General features: G+C 37.1%; 1 protein-coding gene across 1 annotated transcript; it reads left to right on the top strand.

The window, feature by feature from the left end:
• Window positions 1–587: 587 nt before the first annotated feature.
• LOC145781400 (uncharacterized) lies at window positions 588–19,428 on the top strand. The gene is made up of 12 exons (XM_082593192.1): window positions 588–806; window positions 1,031–1,153; window positions 2,257–2,327; window positions 2,742–2,967; window positions 3,084–3,119; window positions 10,218–10,288; window positions 13,214–13,265; window positions 15,846–15,919; window positions 16,461–16,512; window positions 16,877–16,917; window positions 18,650–18,736; window positions 18,946–19,428. The coding sequence occupies exons 1-11, from the start codon at window positions 680–682 to the stop codon at window positions 18,707–18,709; spliced, it is 933 nt and encodes a 310-aa protein (XP_082449318.1). The 5' UTR covers window positions 588–679; the 3' UTR covers window positions 18,710–18,736; window positions 18,946–19,428.
• Window positions 19,429–23,899: the final 4,471 nt, after the last annotated feature.

Here is a 23,899-nt window from a genome sequence, read left to right as displayed (position 1 = left end):
GCAAAACCACATCACACCTTTGTGACTTCATACCCGACGCCTATCCCCGTCCACCAGGGATGTCCCTCGCAAGGCTTGCGTGGGTCAGGCTTAACCGCCTGCGAACTGGCGTCGGCCGCTTTCATTCGGACATGCACAAGTGAGGCCTGGCTCTTTCATCAGAATGCGAGTGTGGTGCCACTGAACAGACCGCAGACCATGTCATCCACCACTGCCTAACCCACCGGCCTCCATACGGTGCGCATGGTCTGAGGGTCCTGGACGAAGAGACTGCTGAGTGGCTGCTGATTTCTTGCCTCCATTGCCTTGCAGGGTTAGGGTTTTCTTGCCTTTCTTGCCTTGCATTTCTTGCAAGGTTAGGGTTTCCTTGCATTTCTTGCCTTGCAGTCTCACACAGTTAACGTTACGTCATCTGCAGTATTAGTTTGGTTTTCATTGAGTCCATTTTCTAATGGGAATGATCCTTGTGAGACTGATGATACGTTTGGAAATTCATGAACAGTATTTACATTGATGTGATTTGTAAATCTGATTTCTTTATTTTACAGGAAGTCTAATTTTAAGTTATTCTAAGAAAAATGGAATTACGACAGTTAGACGTGGAGAAGACTTAACACTCACCTGCAGTATTAGTCATGCCGATAAATTGAACACCACTTTCACATGGACTCATCCAAACATGACAACATATCCAAGTGCGGCGTTGAACCTTCCTTCATTGAGTCCATTTGATACTGGAGAATATATTTGTAGAACTGATGATGTATATGGGAAGTTTATAAACAGTATCTACATTGATGTTATTTGTAAGTAGTAATTATTATGACATAATTATTGAAAAAATCTATTGATAACATTTCTATTATAATAAATTTTAATAATTGAAATATAATTCCCCCTAGCTATAACGAATTTTTCTCAATAAATATTGCCTTTCAGCGACGTTCTAACGACAATTCTCATACTTAGTTTACTTGCATTTGAAGATTTGAAAGAATTTATTAAACGCAATTGATTGATAAAATTTCAGATGCACCCTTTCAAGACAATCCTACCTTATGCTCGTGGGTTTTAAGAGAAAAAGGAACATGCAACGTCACGTTTATGTCCAACCCCCACACTCATTTTCTTGCATTGATCAAGAACAACTCTGGTAATACTTCATAAAACACAGAGGAATGACTTAGTTCCAGGCTTAAGTTTTATTTTTAATCTCATTATTTATATATAATATTTTTGAATATTATTATAAATATATTATAATATATTTATAATATTTGTAATTTTATTGAAAACAACATATCTACTCTCATTCTTGGTCACTTGAACCATGGCCACCTGGAGATGCGGCCTGATTTGTCACATTTTGCAGATTTTGATTACAGCTACTGCTAGCGCTTGACTGACATTTTTTGAGATGTTATTACTTTTTGCGGTTTCCTAATGACATAAAACTTTTTTGTTGCCTTGGAGAAGCAGTAGCAAATGAGAAAAAGTAAGTTGAAAAACGCAAAATCAGACTGTTATTGAAAAATTAACAGTCTGACTAAAATCTTCGAAATCAATTTTTTATTGTTTTTCGACATGTGAGAATGTTAAAACTTATTGTGTCATCTGGGGAAAAGAGAAAAGAAAGCGTAAAAACCTAATTTTTAGAAAAATTTATTTAAACATTCGCCCAAAGTTACAAAAACCTGGAAATTTCTGCAAAATGTGACAAATCAGGCCATATCTTTAGGTGGCCATGCTTGAACTAAATTGGTATTAAATTGGGTAAAAATGTGTGTAAAGATAACCACAACTGTGTAGACCCTACAGTCTAGTTACTAGTAAACTCATGGATTATGCAGTTATGAGTAATGAAGAGTCAACAGAAGGCGAAAAATGATTTAGCGTTTTTCTTTTTACATATCTCAAATAATCTAAAAACAATAAAATATATCTCAAATATCAAAATATCAAATTTCAAATATCAAATATCTCAAATAGTCTACATGCAAAACTTGCAAAAAAACGTTGGCTTTCTAATAACTTATCGATGTTTGTATCTAATTTGTGAAAAAGATTTTCTAGTCTTGTTGAAACTAAGTCAAAATAGAGAAACTCTTAGCAACTCTTCAATCATTGGTTTCTAACATACGTGATGGAAGCTGTGAAGTAAATTCGAACACCAGGTTACATTCAAAATGTATTAGGTAGTGAAATTACTGACCTTTAGTTCTGAAGTTTTCTTCTAATTAAAATAAATGTTTACAGATGTAGAAGTAGGTGATGGAAACTTCATGACAGATGGCACTTTTCAGACATTCCGATTTATGAAAGATCAGGTACATCGAAATAGATTAACTTCTTTATAGTTTTCTTCGTTTGAATCTTTTTTTCACAAGACCAAAGTTTAGGAGCTCTGCTTTTGATCACCCTGGAGCATTGGCGGTGACTCGGGTTAGTTGTTTGGGCAGGTGTCGAACAACCATTGTATTGATTGGACATCCACATCAAGCAGACCATGCACACCGTTCGGCACGTGATAGATAAGCGCAGCTGATGGTGCTGGCCAGCAGTTTGTTCTTCCTTAGAAAACTCACTCTGTAGATCGCGGAAGATGCCATCTTTCATGTGCGCATGTTACAGAGGAAAAATACGACGCCAATGAGCAGGCGGATGAGCCGCATCCAGAGTTTTCTCTTTTTTTATCATATTAGGTTGCATGTTAAAATATGTGAACACTGTGATCATTTTAGGCAAAAGAACTCGATAACGGAACTTACATATTGTACCTGCAATCCTCTGTTGAACCTTATAACCACACCATTATGTTCGATGTCATTGTGGAGGTTGATTCATTTGCTAGTCCAGCAAGTAACACACTCGTTGTTGCAATATCAGTGACTGTTGTCTTGGTAATAATACTATCGATTGCTGCTGCTGTAGCATACTACAAACGAAACTTAAATGACAAAAAGAAAGGTAACACATAAGGACATTTTGATTTTCTTATTATTGTGAATATATTTGTCAAGTTTATCACAACACAAATCATTAATTAGATAAAAATCATTCAGTAAAAACAAATATTATTTCAGAAAATGGGACAGACAATGTCGCCTACGCTGTAGAAGGTAAGCATGCAAGCATAAGATCTCAATAAAGTAAACAAACCATGGAACTAGGAAAATATTTACTGTACGTTGACTACAGGGTTATTGAAATAACGAGGTAGCAATCTAATATGATTGTCACAGTTTCTTTCTATCTCTTACCAGGAAAAAGACTTGGAAAGGTTCAATGACGTAGTTTAATGGATATAACCGAAAAGCAGTCAATTAAATGTCGAATAAGTTCTACTGGTGAAATGATAATAAAAATTCTTGAAGGACTTTAACGAACGGCTTCTCAAATAACTCTAATTTCGAACACAATTGATATCAGCACCAATTCTCATCTACTTGTATTCAATTACTTCAAATCTCAATCACCAATAGTCTCTGCACCTTTTACCAATCCACAACTCATAACACAACTCTCATCATCAACTCATAGTCAACTCATCATAATCAACTCATAATAATAATTCATCAATTTACACCACTATTTATAGAAGATTGTTCGGTCTAGTAACTTCGAGAAGGGTACGTAATGTTACATCATAAAGACCTATTGTTTTGTCAAGCTGCATTAAACGTAAACAACCAAGTTTACAGAAGCTTCTAGATCAGAGGTGACGAACCTGCGGCCCGCGGGCCTCATGCGGCCCGTCAAAGAATTTTGTGCGGCCCGCAAAACAATTTGACAATCGCTCATGCATTAAAGACAAAAGACATCTTAAAGCTGTTTTATGCCTTCACTTCTAAAATGCACTTTACAAAAAGTCGTTACAGGTCGAGGCTGACAGATGAAAATCTTAGTAGGCTATGCAGTTGAGAGTTGCCACATCGTCTGTTCGACCACATCGTCTGTTGTTGCCACATCGTCTGTTCATCGTCTGTTTGTTTGTTGTTTGAAAAAGAAATTTCATTATCTGATTTGTAGTTTCGGAGCATAATGGTCGAAACATTTAGTCAAGTTGAGTAAAAAGGATAGAGCCAAAAAAAAAGAAATCATACTCATATGAAAGCAAACGCTTCGAAAATTAAACTGTCTTTATAATCAGTGCAAGTGCTGTTACTCTATCCTTTTTGGTCAAGTTGATTTGTTTTTATTTTTACTGTTGTATGTTTCGATGCTGCGTAAGATACTTTCAACTGTGTGGGTTTTATTACTTTCATCTGCCGTTTGTTACTTTTCATGAATAATATCTTGAGTCTCTTCTAAAAGATTTCATAGTAGGTTACGATTAAAACGTTGTGTGGCCCGATAACTCATGTGTAATTGACAAAGTGGCCCGCGACCGCAAAAAAGTTCGTCACCCCTGTTCTAGATTTTCACGTAGCAGTAAAATGATCTAGAAATACATTACATAATAAAGATTTCGCAATCAGACATCTACTGGTAAACATCCTTATGACGTCATGAAAAACTTCACTCGGCAATTGTGAAAAACAACATAAATTTCCAAATTTGTTCTGAATGAATGTCCCGAATGCTCTGGAAACACGTTACATAATACTACAAACTTCGCAATCAAAGGTTACTTCAGGTCAGTAACCGATAATAACACATCGCTCAAAAATTCCATAATGAAAACAGCACGTTCGATCAAGATACAAAGCAGCCGGTCGCGAGACCTCGCACATTGATTGTGACGTACGCCCTCCCTTAGAATATTGTTGCAAACAATATAACAACACAATCAATACAAATCACATTACAAAAACAATTAATTACTCAATAAAACAGTTCTCATTAGTCCATCGTTGCATGATCTACCAACGACAGCGTTTCTCAAAACAATAATTATCACGTTTACTGTGAGTTTCCAACGTCCTCAATGTCTTCAATGCACCTGCGAGCAAGATGACCCATCTTCATACATCGGAAACACTTCCTCTCCGGACAGTCCTTGGCCAGATGACCTTCTCTTTGACAGTTGTAGCAAGCCTTTTCATCAAAAGGGCAGCTCCTGGCTATGTGTCCAATCTCCCCACACCGGTAGCAATGGTTGTCACGGCAACGTCTGTTTTCCGAATGTCCGCCGTCAGCAACGCACTCCTTGGCGAAGTGTCCGCGTCTACCGCATCTATAGCAAACTCCAAGTGGTCGTCGCCTGCCTCCTCTCCTTGGTTCTTCCATGGCCACCTTTTTGTTTCCAACCGCTCCATTCACTACTGGCAGGTAATCTTCAGGTATTATTTTTTAGCAAGCATATTTTTTCGTTTTCTTTACCGTTTTCTTCTCCACATGATCATCTTCATCCGGTCTCTCCTCCTCAAGCGCTGGTTCATGAATCATTATCGCACAACCGCATCGATAAACGTCCGTGTCTGTTTCATTCTTCCCAGACTGATTGGATAGGGAAAACGACTTGTCCTTGCATTCCTTCGCTTCGTGTCCTTGCCTATTGCAACGATTACACCACTTCCTCGATTCCTGATGATTTCTGTTAGTCTTCCTCCGGCAGTTAACAGCCTTATGACCTAAGCTATTACAATTAAAACAACGTACTTCTCTTGGAACCGCACCTCCTTTAAAATTATTTGTTTGCTCCTCATCATTATCGCATGACAACGTCTCTTTGGTCGACAACTTCTCATCATGGGCAACTAAATAGGCTACTGTTCCGCCACACTGGCTATATCTTCTAGAGTCTTTGGACTTCTCTCCATCTTCTTCTTTTCTCTTTGCTACTTGTCGGTTTGTTGTCATTAGTCGAATCCAGGGCTCACCACGTGGAGGTTGACAACTTGAGCCCCAACTTCTCTCCATTAAATAAACTGAAAGAATCTTTGAACATGAATCTGTGAATTGTTCCTTAACTATAAGATTTGCCAATCCGTCCAATGATTGTTCGGCCCCCGAAAGTTCAAACCATTGTAACAAAAGGTTTCTTAGACGTTCAATAAATTGACCTGGGCTTTCGTGTCGTTCAGGCTTTGCCTCACGAAATCTTTGACGGTATCCATGCTCGGTAAAATTGTATCGCTTTAACAAAGCTACAGTAACTTCAATCTGTCGTAGTCCATCGCATCTTCTTGTGAAAGTCTTAAATATACATCAAGGTCTTGCCCCGACAACAACATGCTTAATTGAGTAGCCCATGCTGTCTTCTCCAATTTGGCTACTGTAGTCAAATCTTAACAAATAACTATCTAAATCACCTTTTTCCTCAACAAATGATGGAAAATCTGGACGTCTAACTTGCGCCACAATAACATCTCGAACAGTATCGTTAGTAGAATTAGATCGTTCACCAATGTCCAGATTTGCTATCATTAAAACTTTCACAAGAAGATGCCCAGAATGTCATAGTTTCTTTCTATCTCTTACCAGGAAAAAGACTTGGAAAGGTTCAATGACGTAGTTTAATGGGTATAACCGAAAAGCAGTCAATTAAATGTCGAATAAGTTCTACTGGTGAAATGATGATAAAAATTCTTGAAGGACTTTACCGAACGGCTTCTCAAATAACTCTAATTTCGATTACAATTGATATCAGCACCAATTCTCATCTACTTGTATTCAATTACTTCAAATCTCAATCACCAATAGTCTCTCCACCTATTACCAATCCACAACTCATAACACTGATCTCTCTCAGTAATTTTTCCGATTATAAGATCAACTAAAGGGTATTGTAAACATAACGCTTTCACAGTCTCACTACAATACGGAGTTTCGATGTATATCTTCGCTAACGGCCCTTGGATTGAAGTGTTATTTATCGACATCACATGGCCAGTTTTTCCGTTAACTGACTGTCTTTTACTAAATCTCTCCTCACCATTATACTCGTAGAACCAGAATCACGTAAAACTTTTACCTTTGGTGCAACGTGATATTCTGGGGGCTCGTCCGGGATCAACCAGAATGTCACAGTTCCTTCCTATCTCTTACCAGGAAAAAGACTTGGAAAGGTTCTACGTAGTTTAATGGGTATAACAGAAAAGCAGTTAATTAAATGTCGAATAAGTTCTACTGGTGAAATGATAATGAAAATTCTTGAAGGACTTTAACGAACGGCTTCTCAAATAACAGCACGTAAATCAGCGGCAACAACACTTCAACAATCAGAAACTTCACTCTGTTACTCTCGGTGACCGGGCCGCGAAATTTTTTTTCCCACGAGATTTCTGTCTCATTTGCATATTTTGGTAAAAGTTTGTATTAAAGCCGTGTAAATGCAACATTTTCTCGTTGGCACAGCTGGTTCAGTGGCTTCATCCTCTTCCTAGTACTCGTGAGAACAAGGGTTCGACGCCTGTCGAAGTCAACTTTTTTTTCTTTAAATTAATTTTGGCGGTGAACAAGAGCTTTTCAAAAAAAGTAGGGTTAGGGAAAGCTTATATTTTATTATCATTGCAGAATTTTATTGGCAAATAGTTATTTCGCAATCTGAATCAACCAATCTCTCAAAACACTTTCGGAAAATCTTACTTTTAGAGTGACTAGAATCAATGAGACAGAAAGCTCGTGGGAAAAAAATTTCGCGGCCTGGCCTGGGTCAGCGATTCAAACTCTCCACAAGTATGCAAAACTGCCAGGATTGAACTCTACAAGAAGCTTTCCCAGTCCAAGGATAAAACTTCAATCAATCAATCAAAATTAGTTAGATGATTTTAATCTTCATCTTTAGACTGAGAAAACCTCAAACTGGTTTCTCTTGGCAGTTTCGCACAGGCCTGCTTGTAGATTAACTGACATGCTTGAATGACTGGAGCAGGCCCGATTACCGAGATTGGCAGAGTGAAGTTTCCGATTATCGAAATGTTGTTGTCTACAAATTATTTCATCCACTAAATGTGCCACTGAATGGAGAGCAGTCCTTAAAATGCGTTGTACAAACGCATATCCCAAGAATCGGTCGAACCAGTGTCATTTGATTTTGAAGTTTCTTAGTGCGTGAAATTGGGTGCATACTGCATAAGCAACTGAGCTATCGGAGTTCAATAAATCTTGTTATAAGTTTGAGTGATTACGAAAATCGTTTGCAGACTTGAATAGGCTACCTCATGGACTTCTAAATAGTAGCATCTGGACTGGAAACGCAGTGACCAACAAAAGGCCAAACAGTTGGTACAACAGTTGGCCAACAGTGGGCCAACAGGGTTAGTTACTTGGCTGTTGGCCCACTGTTGGCCAACTGTTGTACCAACTGTTTGGCCTTTTGTTGGTCACTGCGTTTCCAGTCCAGATGCTACTATTTAGAAGTCCATGGCTACCTCAATAAACGATTACAATTTTATCATATACTCGAAAACGTATTTGTAAGCCGCAGGTCGCTGCAGCGGATTAGGTTTGACAAGCAGAAGGCAAGATTAAAATCAGGTGATGATTCCCACCCCCAGTGGCGGCGAGTGGTGTTTGTGAGCAGTGGGGCTGCAATAAATAGTCCAGGGGGGAAAGCTCGTCACTGAGATCGTTCGCCTTCGCAGGATGGTCTGGGGGGTCTCCCCCAAAAAATCGAATAATACCATTAAATTTGGAGCGTTCTAAACATGTTTTCACCCCAAATTTTTAAAAAATGCGTTCAAACTTTGTTTAAAAGTTGATGTATTCCTAAGCTATAATTTAAAAAAACTACCAGTATTGCTTTGAAGACAAACTTTACTAGTATTGACTTGAGCTTAGTCTTGACTAGCCTAGCCGTTGCATAAGGTTCAAATGATTTTGAAATGCCCTAGGCTGGACTAGCACTTCCTATAACCTGTTGAATACCCTAACTCTACAGCCATCACTTCTACATTCATGGCTCATCGCAAGTCTGCGAAATAAAAACTAACTTTAAAAAGTATATAAAGTTATTCGGTTAGGTGGGGCTGTTTTCTATGCAGCTCCAACAGATTCAAAAATTGCTGTAAAATACCAAAAGAGGTGGAGCTTCAAGGATAATTTTTAGCCAATTAGAGCGCTTGAAATCCAGAATCTGGGGCTGCAGAGCAGTTTGCCCAATATCGGTGTTGCCAAACGAAACTTTTAATATTTCAATTTTCGATCCGCAATTCGTAACTGAAAAAAGTAACTGGGTGAGACAAAAACCGAGGAAAACATAATTTCCTTCTTCTTGTTCTTTTAGTTGGGGCTGCAGCCCTGCAGCCTCATGGCACGAGCCGCCACTGCCCCCCCTGCCGTTACTCTTTCTTTTCTGTTAACAAACAAAGTTCAAAGTATGAATTAACACTCTGGCTGAATGCTGGAAGGGTCACAATGGCTGCAGTCAGCTGGTTCACAAAAAAATTGTCATATGTTAATATATCTACCAGTTAAAATACTCCATCTTAAGCGACTTACAGATCACAAATACGCTAACCACAGGCTGCTATTGCAAATCAAAACAAAATCAAAAGCGACGTGGCAATTGGTCACAGCGGTAAACCATAATCTCTTCGTGGGAAAATTGTAACATAAAGTTCCCGGATCCGTTCGTGTGCATGTAATGACCGAAAAAGAAACACTCCTTCGAAACGTCTATTCAAATTTGTATTTCTGTAAAATTAGCCACCTGGCTGTCGAAATTGGATGCAACGCCGTACACCACTAAAACTTGTCACTACAGAACAGATTACTTAGATAAAAGACGGAAATTTTATCCAGCTGGCAAGCACTAAGCAAACAGTTAAATGTGCGACTAACTCTCAAGCAACCATTTCACGAATGACTAGAATAATTTGCGATATCTCAAATGCACGTAGACAGTAACTGTGACGCAATAATGAAAGACATTGTCACGCAATTCAAACCGGTGTTCAAAGGTAGTGATGCAATATTTCATCAGGTCTTACGACCGATGGTGCAATATTTGGACATTTTCTAGCAATTTCCATGACGTAAGATGCCAGCTAGGTTAAGTAGACCATAACGGTTTTTATATGACGTTTGATTTGGTCAAAATTGTCGGGAACAGCAATAACAAGCAGTTACGTTCCTTAAAACCAGTGTACCTGCAATGCTGTAGTTCTTGGCACGCAAAAATATAAAACAATTCCTGATAAATGAAAATTAATTGTCTAGCTTGGCTGTTCATAAATAATTACGGTCTGAATGTATAATGAATCAAGAGTTAAGAAGAAAACCATTTGATCAAAGTAAGCTTAACAAGTCTGATATAATGTATTTTGTTTCAGATGAAAATGGTTATGTTGATTTTCGCCCATCTTTTAAAAAACCTGCCACCATGAAAAGTTCCCAACCCTTGGTATGTAACTTAAAAAAAAAAAAAAAAAAAATTACAATACAATATGTTCGCAAATCGTAACTTGACTTGCAAAAGTAACCTTAAGCCATTGCTCAAGTCTTTAGTCTCATAACGGCTTATTTTCAATTTTACTGGCTACTCTTTTGTTTTTCTGTTTTTAAAGTAGTATGCTCGCCTCTGTAAATCTGTATGTATAAATAAGTAATTATACTGTAGAGCAGTGGTTCTCAAACGGTGTGCCCGGGCGCACTGGTGCGCCCCAGAGGTTATCTAGGTGTGCCCAACAGCATTCCTAAAAAAGTATTCTAATAAGAAAAACAAAAAGAATAGTTACCATATTAGATCAATTTTCTTACCTGCTCCTTCCATTTAACATCATTATTACGATAATTTCAGGCACGGGCAGACATTCGGTAAAACTTGTATTTGTTGCTCACAATAGCAATTGTCTATGTGTGTTTTTTGCTGTTGGAGTAGATTCAGAATGTAATTGTAAAGCAGAAAGAAATTGCTAGTTGCTGAGTTAGTGTTCATAGAAAAGGTGGTAGAGGTGTTAATAGTAGTGTACTGTAGGTAGTCATTAATGAAGTATAGTAGTAAATAACTGTAATGCGGATTTTATAGTTAAGAATAAATTTCGTTGATGTAAATATCTTTTTTTTTAGAAAAATTTACTCTTACATATGGATAAGTTTCTTAAGAGAAAGCGTGACATTGATGAAGTTGACGCCGAAAGTGACCAAAATTTAAGCGTAAAAAAATGTACTAGTAAGAAAGCAAAACCACGACCGACTCGTAAATATGATGATAGCTATCTAAGTTTTGGGTTTTCCTGGATCGGAAGTCATGATGATCCTTTGCCTGTATGTTTAGTTTGCGGAATGAAGATGGCCAATGAATCAATGGTCCCTAGTAAACTTGCTAAACATTTTAAAAAGAAACACTTTTATCTACAAGATAAACCCATAAGCTATTTTCAGAGAATGTCTGAGCAACAACAAAAAACAGCAAGTTCCTTTAAGAGTATAGTGACTGTTTCTGATAAAGCTCAAATTGCTTCTTACCAAGTCTCTGAACTGATTGCTCAAAATATGAAAGCTCATACTTTAGGTGAATCAATTATTTTGCCTGCTTGCAAAAAGATTGTCAGTACGATGTTAGGAAACGAAGCAGCATTAAAAATAAGCAAGATACCTCTGTCAGACGATACTGTTCGCAGGCGTATTCTGGAAATGTCTTCTGATATTGAGAAAAATGTAAGTGGTAATAAACTCCACTCTTCAGATTTTGCTCTGCAAGTTGATGAAACTACCGACATTACCAACAAGGCACAACTCATAGCATTCATTCGTTTTATTAACGAAAACGAAATAACAAACCAGTTTCTTTTTTGCAAAGAATTAAGTGTGACTACTAAAGGTGAGGACGTTTTTAACATTCTGAATGACTACCTTGATAAGTGGCAGTTATCGTGGAAATCGTGTGTAGGCATTTGCACAGATGGAGCACCTTCTATGGTAGGTTGTATCAAGGGACTTGTATCTTTTATAAAGAAGAAAAACGAGAATGTTATTGTAACTCACTGCTTTCTGCATAGAGAGGCTTTGATGTCAAAAACCTTAGGAGAGAATTTAAGAGAGGTCTTAGATGAAGTTGTTAAGATGGTAAACTTTATAAAAGTAAGACCTGCAAAATCGCGGCTATTTGAAAAAATCTGTACCAATATGGAATCTCAACACAAACGATTACTTTTACATACCGAGGTGAGGTGGCTATCAAGAGGCAAAGTGCTTACTCGTGTACACGAGTTAAGACAAGAACTTCTTGTATTTTTTGAAGCAATGAAGCAGTCACATTTTTGTGACCTCTTGCAGTGTAAATTTTGGATTGCTAAATTACAATATTTGGCAGATATATTTCAGCATCTCAATATTTTGAACACCAGTATGCAAGGGAAAGGGCAAAACGTTCTTACATCCACTGACAAGATAAAAGCGTTTCAGAAAAAATTACACGTTTGGAAAAGTGCAGCGATTAAAGGTAGTTTAGAAATGTTCCCATTGGTAACTAATACTTGCAAAACTGAAATCCTTCCACTTGTAATTGAACATTTATCAACTTTAGAAGAAAAAATGAATTTTTACTTTCCATCACTTAACACTGCGCAATATGACTGGATTAGAAATCCTTTTTTAGAAAGTACCTCTGAATATAGTTTAACACTGACAGAAGAAGAAGAACTGGCAGCTGTGTCCACAGATCGTGGATTGATGATGAAATACAAAGAGTGGTCTCTTGAAGCTTTTTGGATTTCTATCAGAAAAGAGCATGTCGCGATATCTAAAAAAGCACTGACTGTTTTATTGCAATTCTCAACGTCATATTTATGTGAACTTGGCTTTTCTACCCTCGCCACAATTAAGTGTAAAAAGAGAGGAACTCTGCAATGCATCGATGAGGACATGAGAGTTTGCCTCTCAAACATAAGACCAAACATTGAGAAAATCTCACAGGCTCATCAAGCACATGTTTCCCATTAATAAAAAGATAATTTCTTTATTTTTGCGTTTTATTTATTTGACTTAATTATGACATTTTAGTGCATTTTTATATAAAGTGTGCCCAGAATTATTTGTAGTATTGTAAGTGCGCTTAGACTGTAAAAAGTTTGAGAACCACTGCTGTAGAGTGTAGATTCATTGTTATGGGATGGTGGCTAACGAAAAGACGCTTACAACCTTTCACTATCACCCTGACTGCGTCATAGTCTAATCTGCTGAAATATAATGTAGGCCATAGTTTTAACAGATTTATTTACTGTCTTTATTTGTAATATGACGCTATGGAAGCACATACATTGACCAAGGCTTGCTAAAGATAAATAATGGTTTAACAACGTGTTGATATTTGTATCAATTGTCACAGCCTCGGACAGAAGCTGCATTTTCTCATTATCTGGAACCAATGCAAGGAACAGGTAAGTCTATTGCTGACGAAATAAACATCGCTTTCATTATGAAGTAATTAGTTTTGGGAAACCTATCAAGCGGTTAACTCTCAAAAACTATAAAAATATTCACAAGAACAGTAAAAACAAACTGAATCTAGTTCGTGTCCACGATTTTGTTTTTTATGCAATGTAATCAGAATGTAATAAAGGAAGATAATCAAAATCAATATTGCAATGTTTCTTCATCGTTCAATTTTATTACAAAACGTTTCATGCGTTAGTCTCTTCTCTCGGTCATCCCATATCCAGTCTTTTTCAGCTCTAGTTTTTTCGAAGTTCTAATTAATCATACATTGAAAATATTTTGATAAACTATAGTATATTTTGCCGATACAATTTTATTGCACATAAGTAATTCCAACACTTTAAATCCTTGAAATCTTTAAAGTGCCTCTGACAGGAAAATAAATTTGCTAAATTTACCTAAGATACCAAAGAGATGACACTAACAAACTTCCCTGACTAGCAAATCGTAAAAAATATCAATAGGTTACTAAGTTACACGCTTGCAAATTTTCGTTCACTTTCGGCAAATCTGGCACTCATTCAATTGCGAAAATAAAAACGGCAACCTCGCTGTGACGTCACCATGGGTGGGAAGGATACATTCTTTCTCTGTGGGGAGTTAGTAAGGTATGGTACGACTGCTCCAAAGCGTCAATGTGTGGGGGTCTATTAGTCTAAAGCATGTGCAAAATGAGAATTACCGAAATGAAAAAGTCAACTTATTATTAGTATTACTATCAGGTTTAGATCAAATAGATTGAGTTTGTTTTATCAAACAGCATCTCAATTCAATTGAAATTGCATTTTTTCTAAACTCTTGTAGGGCTACAATTTGGATAATTTTTTATTTGTTTTAATCTGGCTATAGCCATTTGCAGTGTAACAGCAAAATCTCACAGACAGTACCCTTAATTTATGGTTGAGGTAATGCCTGAAAATTGCTGTTTATGTGACAGAGTCAGTGACAAAAATGTGTGCTATCTTTTCATGCTTTCAAACAAAACAAGGTGCTGAGAAGAAAATAGTCAAAGTTTTCTTCAAGTGTTCAAACGTGGGATGGACCATACAAAACTAGTCGTATATGTTCTCTTCACTTCAATGGAGATGATTTTGTTAACACCACCAACCCGATTTGGATCTTCTCAGCAATGAGTGGCGTGCTGGAAACTGTAGGTGGTGCATTTGTCACAAGTGCGAGTCTATGTCCCAGCCCAATGAATATGTATGTTGCCATGAAGTGCCACAGACAAAAGAACTTTTGAAGAAAGGCGCATCTAGCTGTGTTACCAAGTTGACCGATTTTGAGGCACATTTACATCCTGCAGTTCTGAGGACTTTTTTTTATAAGGAGCAGGAAGAACTGGAGAAAAAACAATAAACTGAAAGAAGAAAACGGAGACCTATCAAAAGAGTAAAGATGCTACAGTAGGCTAAAAATACCCTAAACACCAAAGAATACACACTAAACGAAGTGATTTTATTTCCTTGAGAGCAGTATCGGTAATTAGTTGCTTACAGGCATGTATTGGAGTGGATACTACCAGGGCCGGATTTAGCTGATGGAGGGCCCGGGGCACTTTTAGATCGGGGGGCTCCCGTGCAAAATAATTTTTCGGGCCTTCGGCGCGAAAAACCATCTCTACGTCTACAGTAGCATCAGTCCAGTACTGCACAGCATTTTGCAAAAACTTTAAAGGCCAAAAGGAAAAAAATCACATTTTTTTTCCACATAGGGGGCCTTTGAAAAGTCGGGGGGCCCGGGGCAACTGCCCCTCTGCCCCCCCCCTCTAAATCCGGGCCTGGATACTACAAGGTGGTGCTCTCAGAAGCAACAATCGGATTGTGCTGCCGTCATGCATTGTTTGGCGAATCCGAAACAATTTTCAAGTCCAGATGGCCGTTACACCGGATTTCAATGGCCAACTGAAGGCACATTATGAGAGAGAGAACTTTTATTTATTTATGAATAGTGATGAATGATTATGAATTAAATATGAATGATGATTCGTACGATTTCTTCATTTTTTACTTCAAGTATATTTTAGGGTTTGTAGGAACGTATCCAGTACAGTTTTATTAAACTGCAGAAACAATAAATCTTCGAAAAAAGCAACCGCTTGTACCAACTCCGACCAAACTGTGATCCACCAATTACATCTAGAAAGCATTTGTTTTATCCGTCGCTAACGACGCCCACCCAGGATGACGTAACACCACCAAAATCGTCCCAGAGCAGTAAAATATGGAGTTTTGCCTGTGGTGGCGCTGCGGAACTGTCGTTTTGTATCAATTTTGCCCTAACCAATCGAGCTTCGAGGTTAAGATTAAAAAGTTCGCTAAGCATAATTCTGCGCTAGAAAATGCTTAGAAAAGTTATTATACTTGGGTCCAACCTGTCAGGGGCACTTTAAATGAACTCTTCAAAACCAATTCAAAATAATAAAAAAAAATGTTAAAACAACATAAAGTCTTTAAATCAGCTCTTTTAATCAAAATCAGTTCAGCGAAGATTGTTACATTTTACTCAATTATGTTCTTTAGATGAACATGGCTACGTAGAAAGCAACCCGTATTCAACGGCAAGCAAACGATATCAAAACGTAATTGCATCAGATGTAAGTTGCAGAAGAAGATCTCCTTATTCGGTTTTATTAATTTTTGCTTCTTAAATTAATTTTTGTAGTTTAGAGTCATCTCATCTATGTGCAACCTTGGCTCGATTGAAAAATATCAGGTTAAATTTAGTTCAAGAGTCAAAGTGTATGTTCAAATGTTGCTTGCATCTTGCAATCGATTTTATCAGCTAAACTCTTTTGAAAATATATTTAGCAAACTGCTACCGCTGCTGGTACATCTTCTATAAAATGACGATGTGAGTAGGAGTCATTGAAGCGGAAACCTGTAGGCAACCTACCATTTCAACTATGAGTTAATAGTTTTCAGTAGATGATTTATAATCTAATAGCAGTATATCGCCGCTTCCAGGACCTTGCCTCCCTTTGTCTATAACATCAAGTGGGTTGCTGTGTCATTGGAAGGAAGTCGGCCTTCATGTCTAATTTTATGCATTTAAATCTTATAACTTCAACTTGCACCACAAAAAATTTTTGACTGTTTATGCTCCATTACAACTCTTTTCTGTTTGTGTATTTCTAGAAAGGACAAAACAACAGCGGCAGCTACGTTAATATTGAGCAAGATATTGAAAGTAAGAGTATTTTGTTATTGTTATTGACGCTTTTCTACAAATATTCAGCTCTCAACAAATAAGTTTTCTCATGTACATTTTCTATGTAGATTTCTACGTCTACAATGAAGTAAATAAACACTAAAAAAGTTCAGTTTATGTTGTGAACTACTCATTCATACTAAAAGATTATGTTGTCAATTGAAGAAGGTTTCTTTTAATCTTTATGTTATAGTTTTTATGCAACTTTACATTGTAAAAACGGAAAATTAAAGCGTTTGATAATTTTCCTTAACCTGTTATGTGAAGCTAGTTTTAATGGTGAACTACAGCAACTTAATTCTTCATTCATATTACTTGTAAATAAAACGCTACTTCCATTTAGATGAGCATGGCTACAAAACGATGGATGGTCAAAATGTTAAGGTGATCACCCTTGCATAGTGCATAGGCTATGCTACTGCTTATAAGTTGTTGTATAAAAGAGATTGAATTGTGCTTATGATACTAGTTAAGCATCAATAGCTTAGTTGGTTAAGCGCCCAACTTCTCATGAACAAAGAAACGGCAGCAACATGAAACGTTGTTTCGATTTTTGGAGTGTGCTCTTGAGCAATACATTTCAAGGGACAACTCTTCATTCTGCAACACCTGGAGGATGGAATAATTCACAGACAACAACACTTCAACAATAGGACACTTCAGTATGTCAAATTCAGTTACCGGACCTACGTCCGTGGTTCAAAGCCTTTGCAAGTATGCGGCACTGTCAAGGTTAAGCTTACAAAGAAGCTTTCTCAGCCCGAGTAAGCTATAAAGATTTTCTTATTCATTCAACTTAGCTATAACGATGCACTTTTACACCACCCATGCCTACGTCTGTACACTTTTGCGTAGTTTTCCCACACAGATCAGTTGGTTTAGTGCTTGACATTCTGCACAAAAAATCTTCAAGAACAAGTGGCACTGGTTCCAGTCTCGGCGTGTGCGCTTAAGCAACTCATTTCAAAGACTGCTCTCCATTCAGCGGCACATAGTGGATCGAATACTTCACTCTGCCAATTCCGATAACCAGGCTTGAGTTAAGCAGTTCAAAGCCTCTACAAAAGTAAGCAAAACTTCCATAAATGACTTTTTTTTTTCAGTCCGCGAATAAACATGATGTGTACGAGTTTGTTTTTGTTTGGTATTTTATTTGACACAAATCCATATAGATCGCAGCTAGAAAAATTGATCATTTTTACGTGGTTTTAATGTCTGCATATATTGAAACAATGTAAAAGTGGTCAATTTTGCCAGCTGGGAATGTGTAGGCCTACCATAAAAAAGAGCTTGTGAAATGTGCATATTTGAAGCAAATAAATAAAATTAAATAATGAAATAAGGAACATGATTCAATATTTAGAATTAATTCGATGAATGTAGTTTTTGTTTGAACATTAGCTTATGGCATTTTATAAAGACACTTCAGTCTATTTTTTACTTTAAAGCAACCAAAAAAATAACTATTGCTTATGGATCATTTTTAATAGTCACGTAATTTTTCAATAAGCGCTTTTGCCACTAAAACCTCAACTTGGCCATAAATAGAAAAAAGTTTAATTTCTAATTTTGCTGCAAACAAAAATGATGAAAACAAATTTCAAGTTTTAACAAAATAGTGTAAATGTTTGTTGTTGAAATTATTCAACCTGTCTGTTCTTGCTTAATTGCCAACCAAGAAACTCGAACAAAATGTGCAAAGAAAAACATTCATGATCATTTCTACTGCATCAGCCATAAAGTTACATGAAATTCATCAAAATTTCTTTTTCTGTTGTGTCTTATTGCATTAATTTTAATTTGAGTGACATTTAACATACTCATCACTATTCTACGGGGACTACATGGGCATGGGAGAGCAATTGCACACAAAAATTTTATCTTGCTTTCTCCAAAAATTAGGTTTTTAATGCTTATACAACGTTTAAATAACATTGCATTACATTTTGAATAACGTTTAATACATTTTATGCTTTATTTTATTTAGCCACACGAATAGATGCCACATCAAACTGTTTTGATTAAAATGATCTTAACGTAGACTACCGGTACTACGGTAGCCTACCTGATCATTTTTCCAAAATATATTTTCACATTATTTACATTATTTTTACAGAGTGTAACGGAACTAAAGGATGGAGAATATGAAATAATGATGTTTCCACACAAAAATTGAAAATTTACTATTGGTATACTGTAGATGGTAAGTTACATTAGCGGTATCTGGGGATAAATTCAATCTAAGCTTCGAAAAAACGAGCAAGGGCAAAGTATAATATGTTATGTAGTTGTAGGCCTACATATTTCTAATCTAAAACATTAAAACGTAAGAAACCGTAGCCTTCAGTTTAGAGTTTAAACAAGCTCTTTTATTTTCTCATTGATTACGTTCACTTCCACTCTTTGTTGCAGAATCTAATAAATTTCCTGTTGAAGAAAATAAACGCAAAGTTCAATCAATGTCTCCATGGCGACCCAATCCTGTGAAAACATTTTGTTTCAAACAAAGACTACTTCATCTGTGATTTGTTAACATAAGCTAGCGACGTAGGCTTCTCAAAAGGGGGCAATGTACGGTAGTGATATTTCTGTAAGCATAATTTTACTTGAAATTAAATGTAGCTTACCGGTAGGCTGCTGTAAATATAACTTAAGGATATTAAAGTGTTGCTCTTTGTCAAAGAATTTCAAATTGAATCAAATGCTCTCTTCCTTGATTACAACAGTCTACAATGTTAACAGTGACTGAAATGTAGGCTTGCTCAGTGGAAGCATTGATAGAATTTTGAATTTGAAAAGTAAGAATTATCGTAATTAGGCCTATTATGTTATACTATATTAAATGTAAAATTTGTTTCTGCGGAGAAATATAAAGCACTTTCAAAATAAAAGAAAAAGCAAGCAATTACGTAATTTACAATTGGAAAATTACAACAATATAATTGCGATTGTAGAACAGCAAAGGTGAAATCACGTTAAGATCTCGTCATGGAGGTGAATTGCGGAGATATTAAATGGTTGTTATTTCACAGCAACAACTTGAAACTGAAGCTATTTCTTTAAAAGTTATTGTTGATGAAATCACACGAATTTACGTCATAACGCAACGTTTTGTTACAACGGAGAAAATTGAGCCATCAATCGCTATTGAACAGGATCACTGGTGAAAGGCTGCGGTTGGGTCGTTGCGTAGAAAACGATCCATCAACCACTTTTTGCTCAAAACAAGTTACCTTCCAAAAAAACGCAAATATTATGGGAGAATTACATTTTGTAGAAAGTTAAAAAACAATGGAAATTTATCACGGTCCCTACAGTTCGATTACAGGCGTAAAAGCATGAGATATTTCTGGATGACAGCCCACTTGCTTTTTTTCACCAATTTCGAATAAAGCTAAAACAAAAACTTGCAGTCGAAATGAAAAACTTTGAAAACTGTTTGTTGAGAATAGGAACAGTGGAATACCGGGACGACTCATTTTAACCTAAGCTTAATTAATAATTTTTCTTGCGATATGGACAGCTGGAAGTCACGGCGGAATTAAAAAATTGGCAAAACTGCAAAACGTTTTCTTTGCTTTTACTTAAATTCATTTTTAGCGAATGAAACGCTGTATTTTGCTTAAAACTTTGGGTGCTAGAACATCGGCAGAACCTTACTACTACAGTGTGAGGTTAACTACCATTACCACTGTAGCGTGAAATCCATCGCTACATTAATATAACTGGAAATAAACATGATATCACATATTTCCATACATTCATTTTGGTAATACACACTTTGTACACACGCAGCCAGGTCATATATGGTGCACCTGAATATGCAACACATAGCGTAGACATAAAGCTGCAGCTGCACCAAATTTTGTCATTACACTATGACCCTCCAGTTGTCCATCTTCAGTTTGAGTGAGCAATCCCCTACTTCTACTATCCCTAGTTGAAAATAATCCAGGTAGCCATTCAACAGTCCTTGATAAGTTGATGTGTTGTATTTCTGTATATGTTGGGTTTACAAGTCATTTGATTGATTGATTGAATTTTTATCCTCGGACTGGGAAAGCTTCTTGCAGAGCTTAATCCTGGCAGTTTCGCATACTTGTAGAGGCTTTGAATCACTGACGCAGGCCCGGTCACCGAGATTGACAGAGTGAAGTTTCCGATTGTTGAAGTCTTGTTGCCGGGAAACTATTCTATCCATTAGATGCCGCTGAATGGAGAGCAGTCCTTAACGTGCGTTGCTCAAGCGCACACCCCGAGAGTCGAACCAGCGCCACTTGATCTTGAAGCTTCTTCGTTCCAGAAGTGACGCGCTAACCAATTGAGCTATCGGGGCTAACCAAATTTAATCAGGGCTGTAAAGTCGAAGGGACTTTGGCTTGTCGAGATCGTTGAGAAAATGCCGAATCCACTTGATACAAAACGTTGTACCTGCAGTCTACTATAAAAAAAGCGAATCTGCTTGCATATGACATTACTTCCATTTTAAACTGCTTGCAATGTCGTAAATGTCGGCAGCAGTGGCCGAATGGTTAGCGCGTTGGGCTCGTAATCAAGAGCCTGCATGTTCGACTCCAGCCACCCGCACTTGCTGTTGTTTCTCTGGGCAAGAAACTTCACGATAATTGCCTCTACCCACTACCCAGTGATGATTTCGAGTAATGGGTAGTAGCCTACCAAAGTTAAGTCATAAGTAGAGTAGACAACCGGAAACAGACATTGCCGTCGGTTGCAGCGTGGGTCAGGTGTAGGCTATGTCGGAAGGCGTACACCGATGCATAGCGCTCAAGTCCGCTTTCCGCAATGCAGGATAAAGATAAACAATAAGACAATACTTCCATTTTAAACTGCTTGCAATGTCGTAAATGTCCGCCCCGATAGCTTAGTTGGTTAGCGCGTGACTTCTGGAACGAAGAAGCTTCAAGATCAAGCGGCGCTGGTTCGACTCTCGGGATTTGCGCTTGAGCAACGCATGTTGAGGACTGCTCTCCATTCAGCGGCATCAGTGACGTTCGGTGGCTTAAACCGTTGGGAAAGCAACTTGGAAATATGCTGCAGCAAGGTAGTAGGCACGAAGGGCGTAACCGTCGGGCGAAGCCCGAAGGCGTGTTGCCGAAGGCAACACTTCCAGCGGGGGGTCTGGAGGGCTTCCTCCCGAATTTTTTGAAAAACACTTCCAATTTGGTGCGCTCTGAGAGCATTTCCAAAACAAATCAAAAATAAAAATCTGTCAAATTGTGTTTCGCCTATGTCGTGATCATACATCCATTTAATGTTTAGAAGTCATGAACAATCTTAATTTTAACGTTGCAGGACCAAAATCCAGTGTTAGACATGGAATAATAGTTGTCTAAATATTTAAATCGTCATGAATGTTCATTCTCAGATATTCAGTTAGGCCATGGATCACGGAATTAGAAGGATTGGAGTGTCTGCTTTTCCGCTTAAAGGATTTTTCAGCAGTACCGTAGTCCAGAAGTTCCATTGCTTGTGATTCATGACCATGTGCAACCAGATACAGTGGTTTAGGTTTAGGTTATCCAAGTGCTTGCATGCAATGTACCGTACAGCCAGGCAGTAGGGTAGTTTTTTACATTATTTTAAGAAATATATTTTAGTAGATTTGTAATGAAGCAATGTTTTTATTTTAACCAAGCTGAACACTGAGGGGTTAAGGTCTTCATTTAGGTTACTATATTTGCATATGATATTTTATATTTGCATATGCATATTTTATATTTGCATATGCATATTTTTTTCTGCTAACCAATGATATAGGCTAGGCAATAAAATTATTTCTTCCAGAACTAGTGTAACTTAGGCTGACTTTGTGATTTAAAAATGCCATGTTGCTTCTCAGCACTAAATTGTAAAACTGGTCATGGATCTCCAAAATTTAATGATAATGAACTTCAATGATATAGGCAATTAAAGTTATTTCTTTATTCCAGAACTAGTGTAACTTAGGCTTACTTTGTGATTCAAAAATGCCATATTGTTGCTCAGCACTACATTGTAAAATTGGTCATGGAACTCCATTATTAAATGATAATGAACTTCAATGATATACCGTAGGCAATAAAGTTATTTCTTTATTCCATTTCCAGAACTAGTGTAACATAGGCTGACTTTGTGATTCAAAAATGCCATATTGCTGCTCAGCACTAAATTGTAAAATTGGTTATGGAATTTCAAAAATTTCTTCTGGGGTTTCAATTCATAGGTATCCGATAAACAATTCAAGTTTGTTGAAGTTGTGGTTGAAGAATATCAGTCGTGAGAATTTTGCTCCTACCAAAAGTAGTCGCATATGTTCATTGCACTTTCTACCCAGTGATTTCATTTCAACCAGTGTAGATAAAAATGTTACAAGGCAGAAAAAACTTAAGAAGAACTTAGTTTGCAAAATATTGAAACCTTGCGCCATTCCAACTGTGTTTGAAAATCTTCCTAAATATATTGTGTCTTCTCCATCAACTTCAAAATCAGGGAATTCTACCTCTACATCTAGACTTAATATAATGGAACAACGTCACATATAATCTATTGCTGAAATGTTTGAGAAGGATCGTGTCTTTACCTTAAGTGAGATTGAAGCAGGACTCAACAAAGAGAAAACACCTAAAGGTTAGCTAAAGCATTTTATCATTTTAGGTTTATCAAAAGGCAGTGGCTATTTGACCGGCTCCGGTCTTTGAATCTGAAACACTATTTGACCGGTCATGACGTCACTACATACGTAAGCACTTTTTTCTCTTTCAAAGCAAAAAATGAGAAGCGCCAATAAAAGTTCTAAATTCGACAAGTTCCATTCAACTCGATTCGTGGCACGTACGATACATCTCCGGCTGCTATTGAGTTCGATCGACGATGAGTTCGACGGAATGAGTTCGATACTACCCGAAGCGTTCTTTTCTTTTTTTTAACTTAATTTTGACCCGAAGTGCATTTTTGTGGTCAGTTTTTAATTTGAGTAGCCCTTAATTCTCGTCTTTTGCTTTAAAAGAGAAAAAGAAAAAAGTGCTTATGTAGTGACGTCATGACCGGTCAAATAGTGCTTCAGATTCAAAGACCGGAGCCGGTCAAATAGCCACTGCCTTATCAAAATGGATCCTTGTCAGGGCAATGGCATATTAATTCTGACATTTTATTCAAACTAAAAATTGTTTTTTAATGCAGTGGTAAAGGAGGTGGCAATACTTGTGATGCCGTGCATACTGCATATAAGCCTCATTGGTCACATATCAATTAGTTTAAAAATTATTCAACACATCATTGGCACTTTACTATAACTCTGCAAAAATACTTGTAGCCTATATTGTTGGCTTAAATTTTACATTTAATATTTTAATTGTGCCTTTTAGGA

Source organism: Aplidium turbinatum, chromosome 12 (assembly GCF_918807975.1).
Source record: "Aplidium turbinatum chromosome 12, kaAplTurb1.1, whole genome shotgun sequence".
NCBI lineage: Eukaryota > Metazoa > Chordata > Ascidiacea > Aplousobranchia > Polyclinidae > Aplidium > Aplidium turbinatum.
Note: the sequence above shows the minus strand (reverse complement) of the source record. Positions and strands in the feature narration are given on the sequence as shown.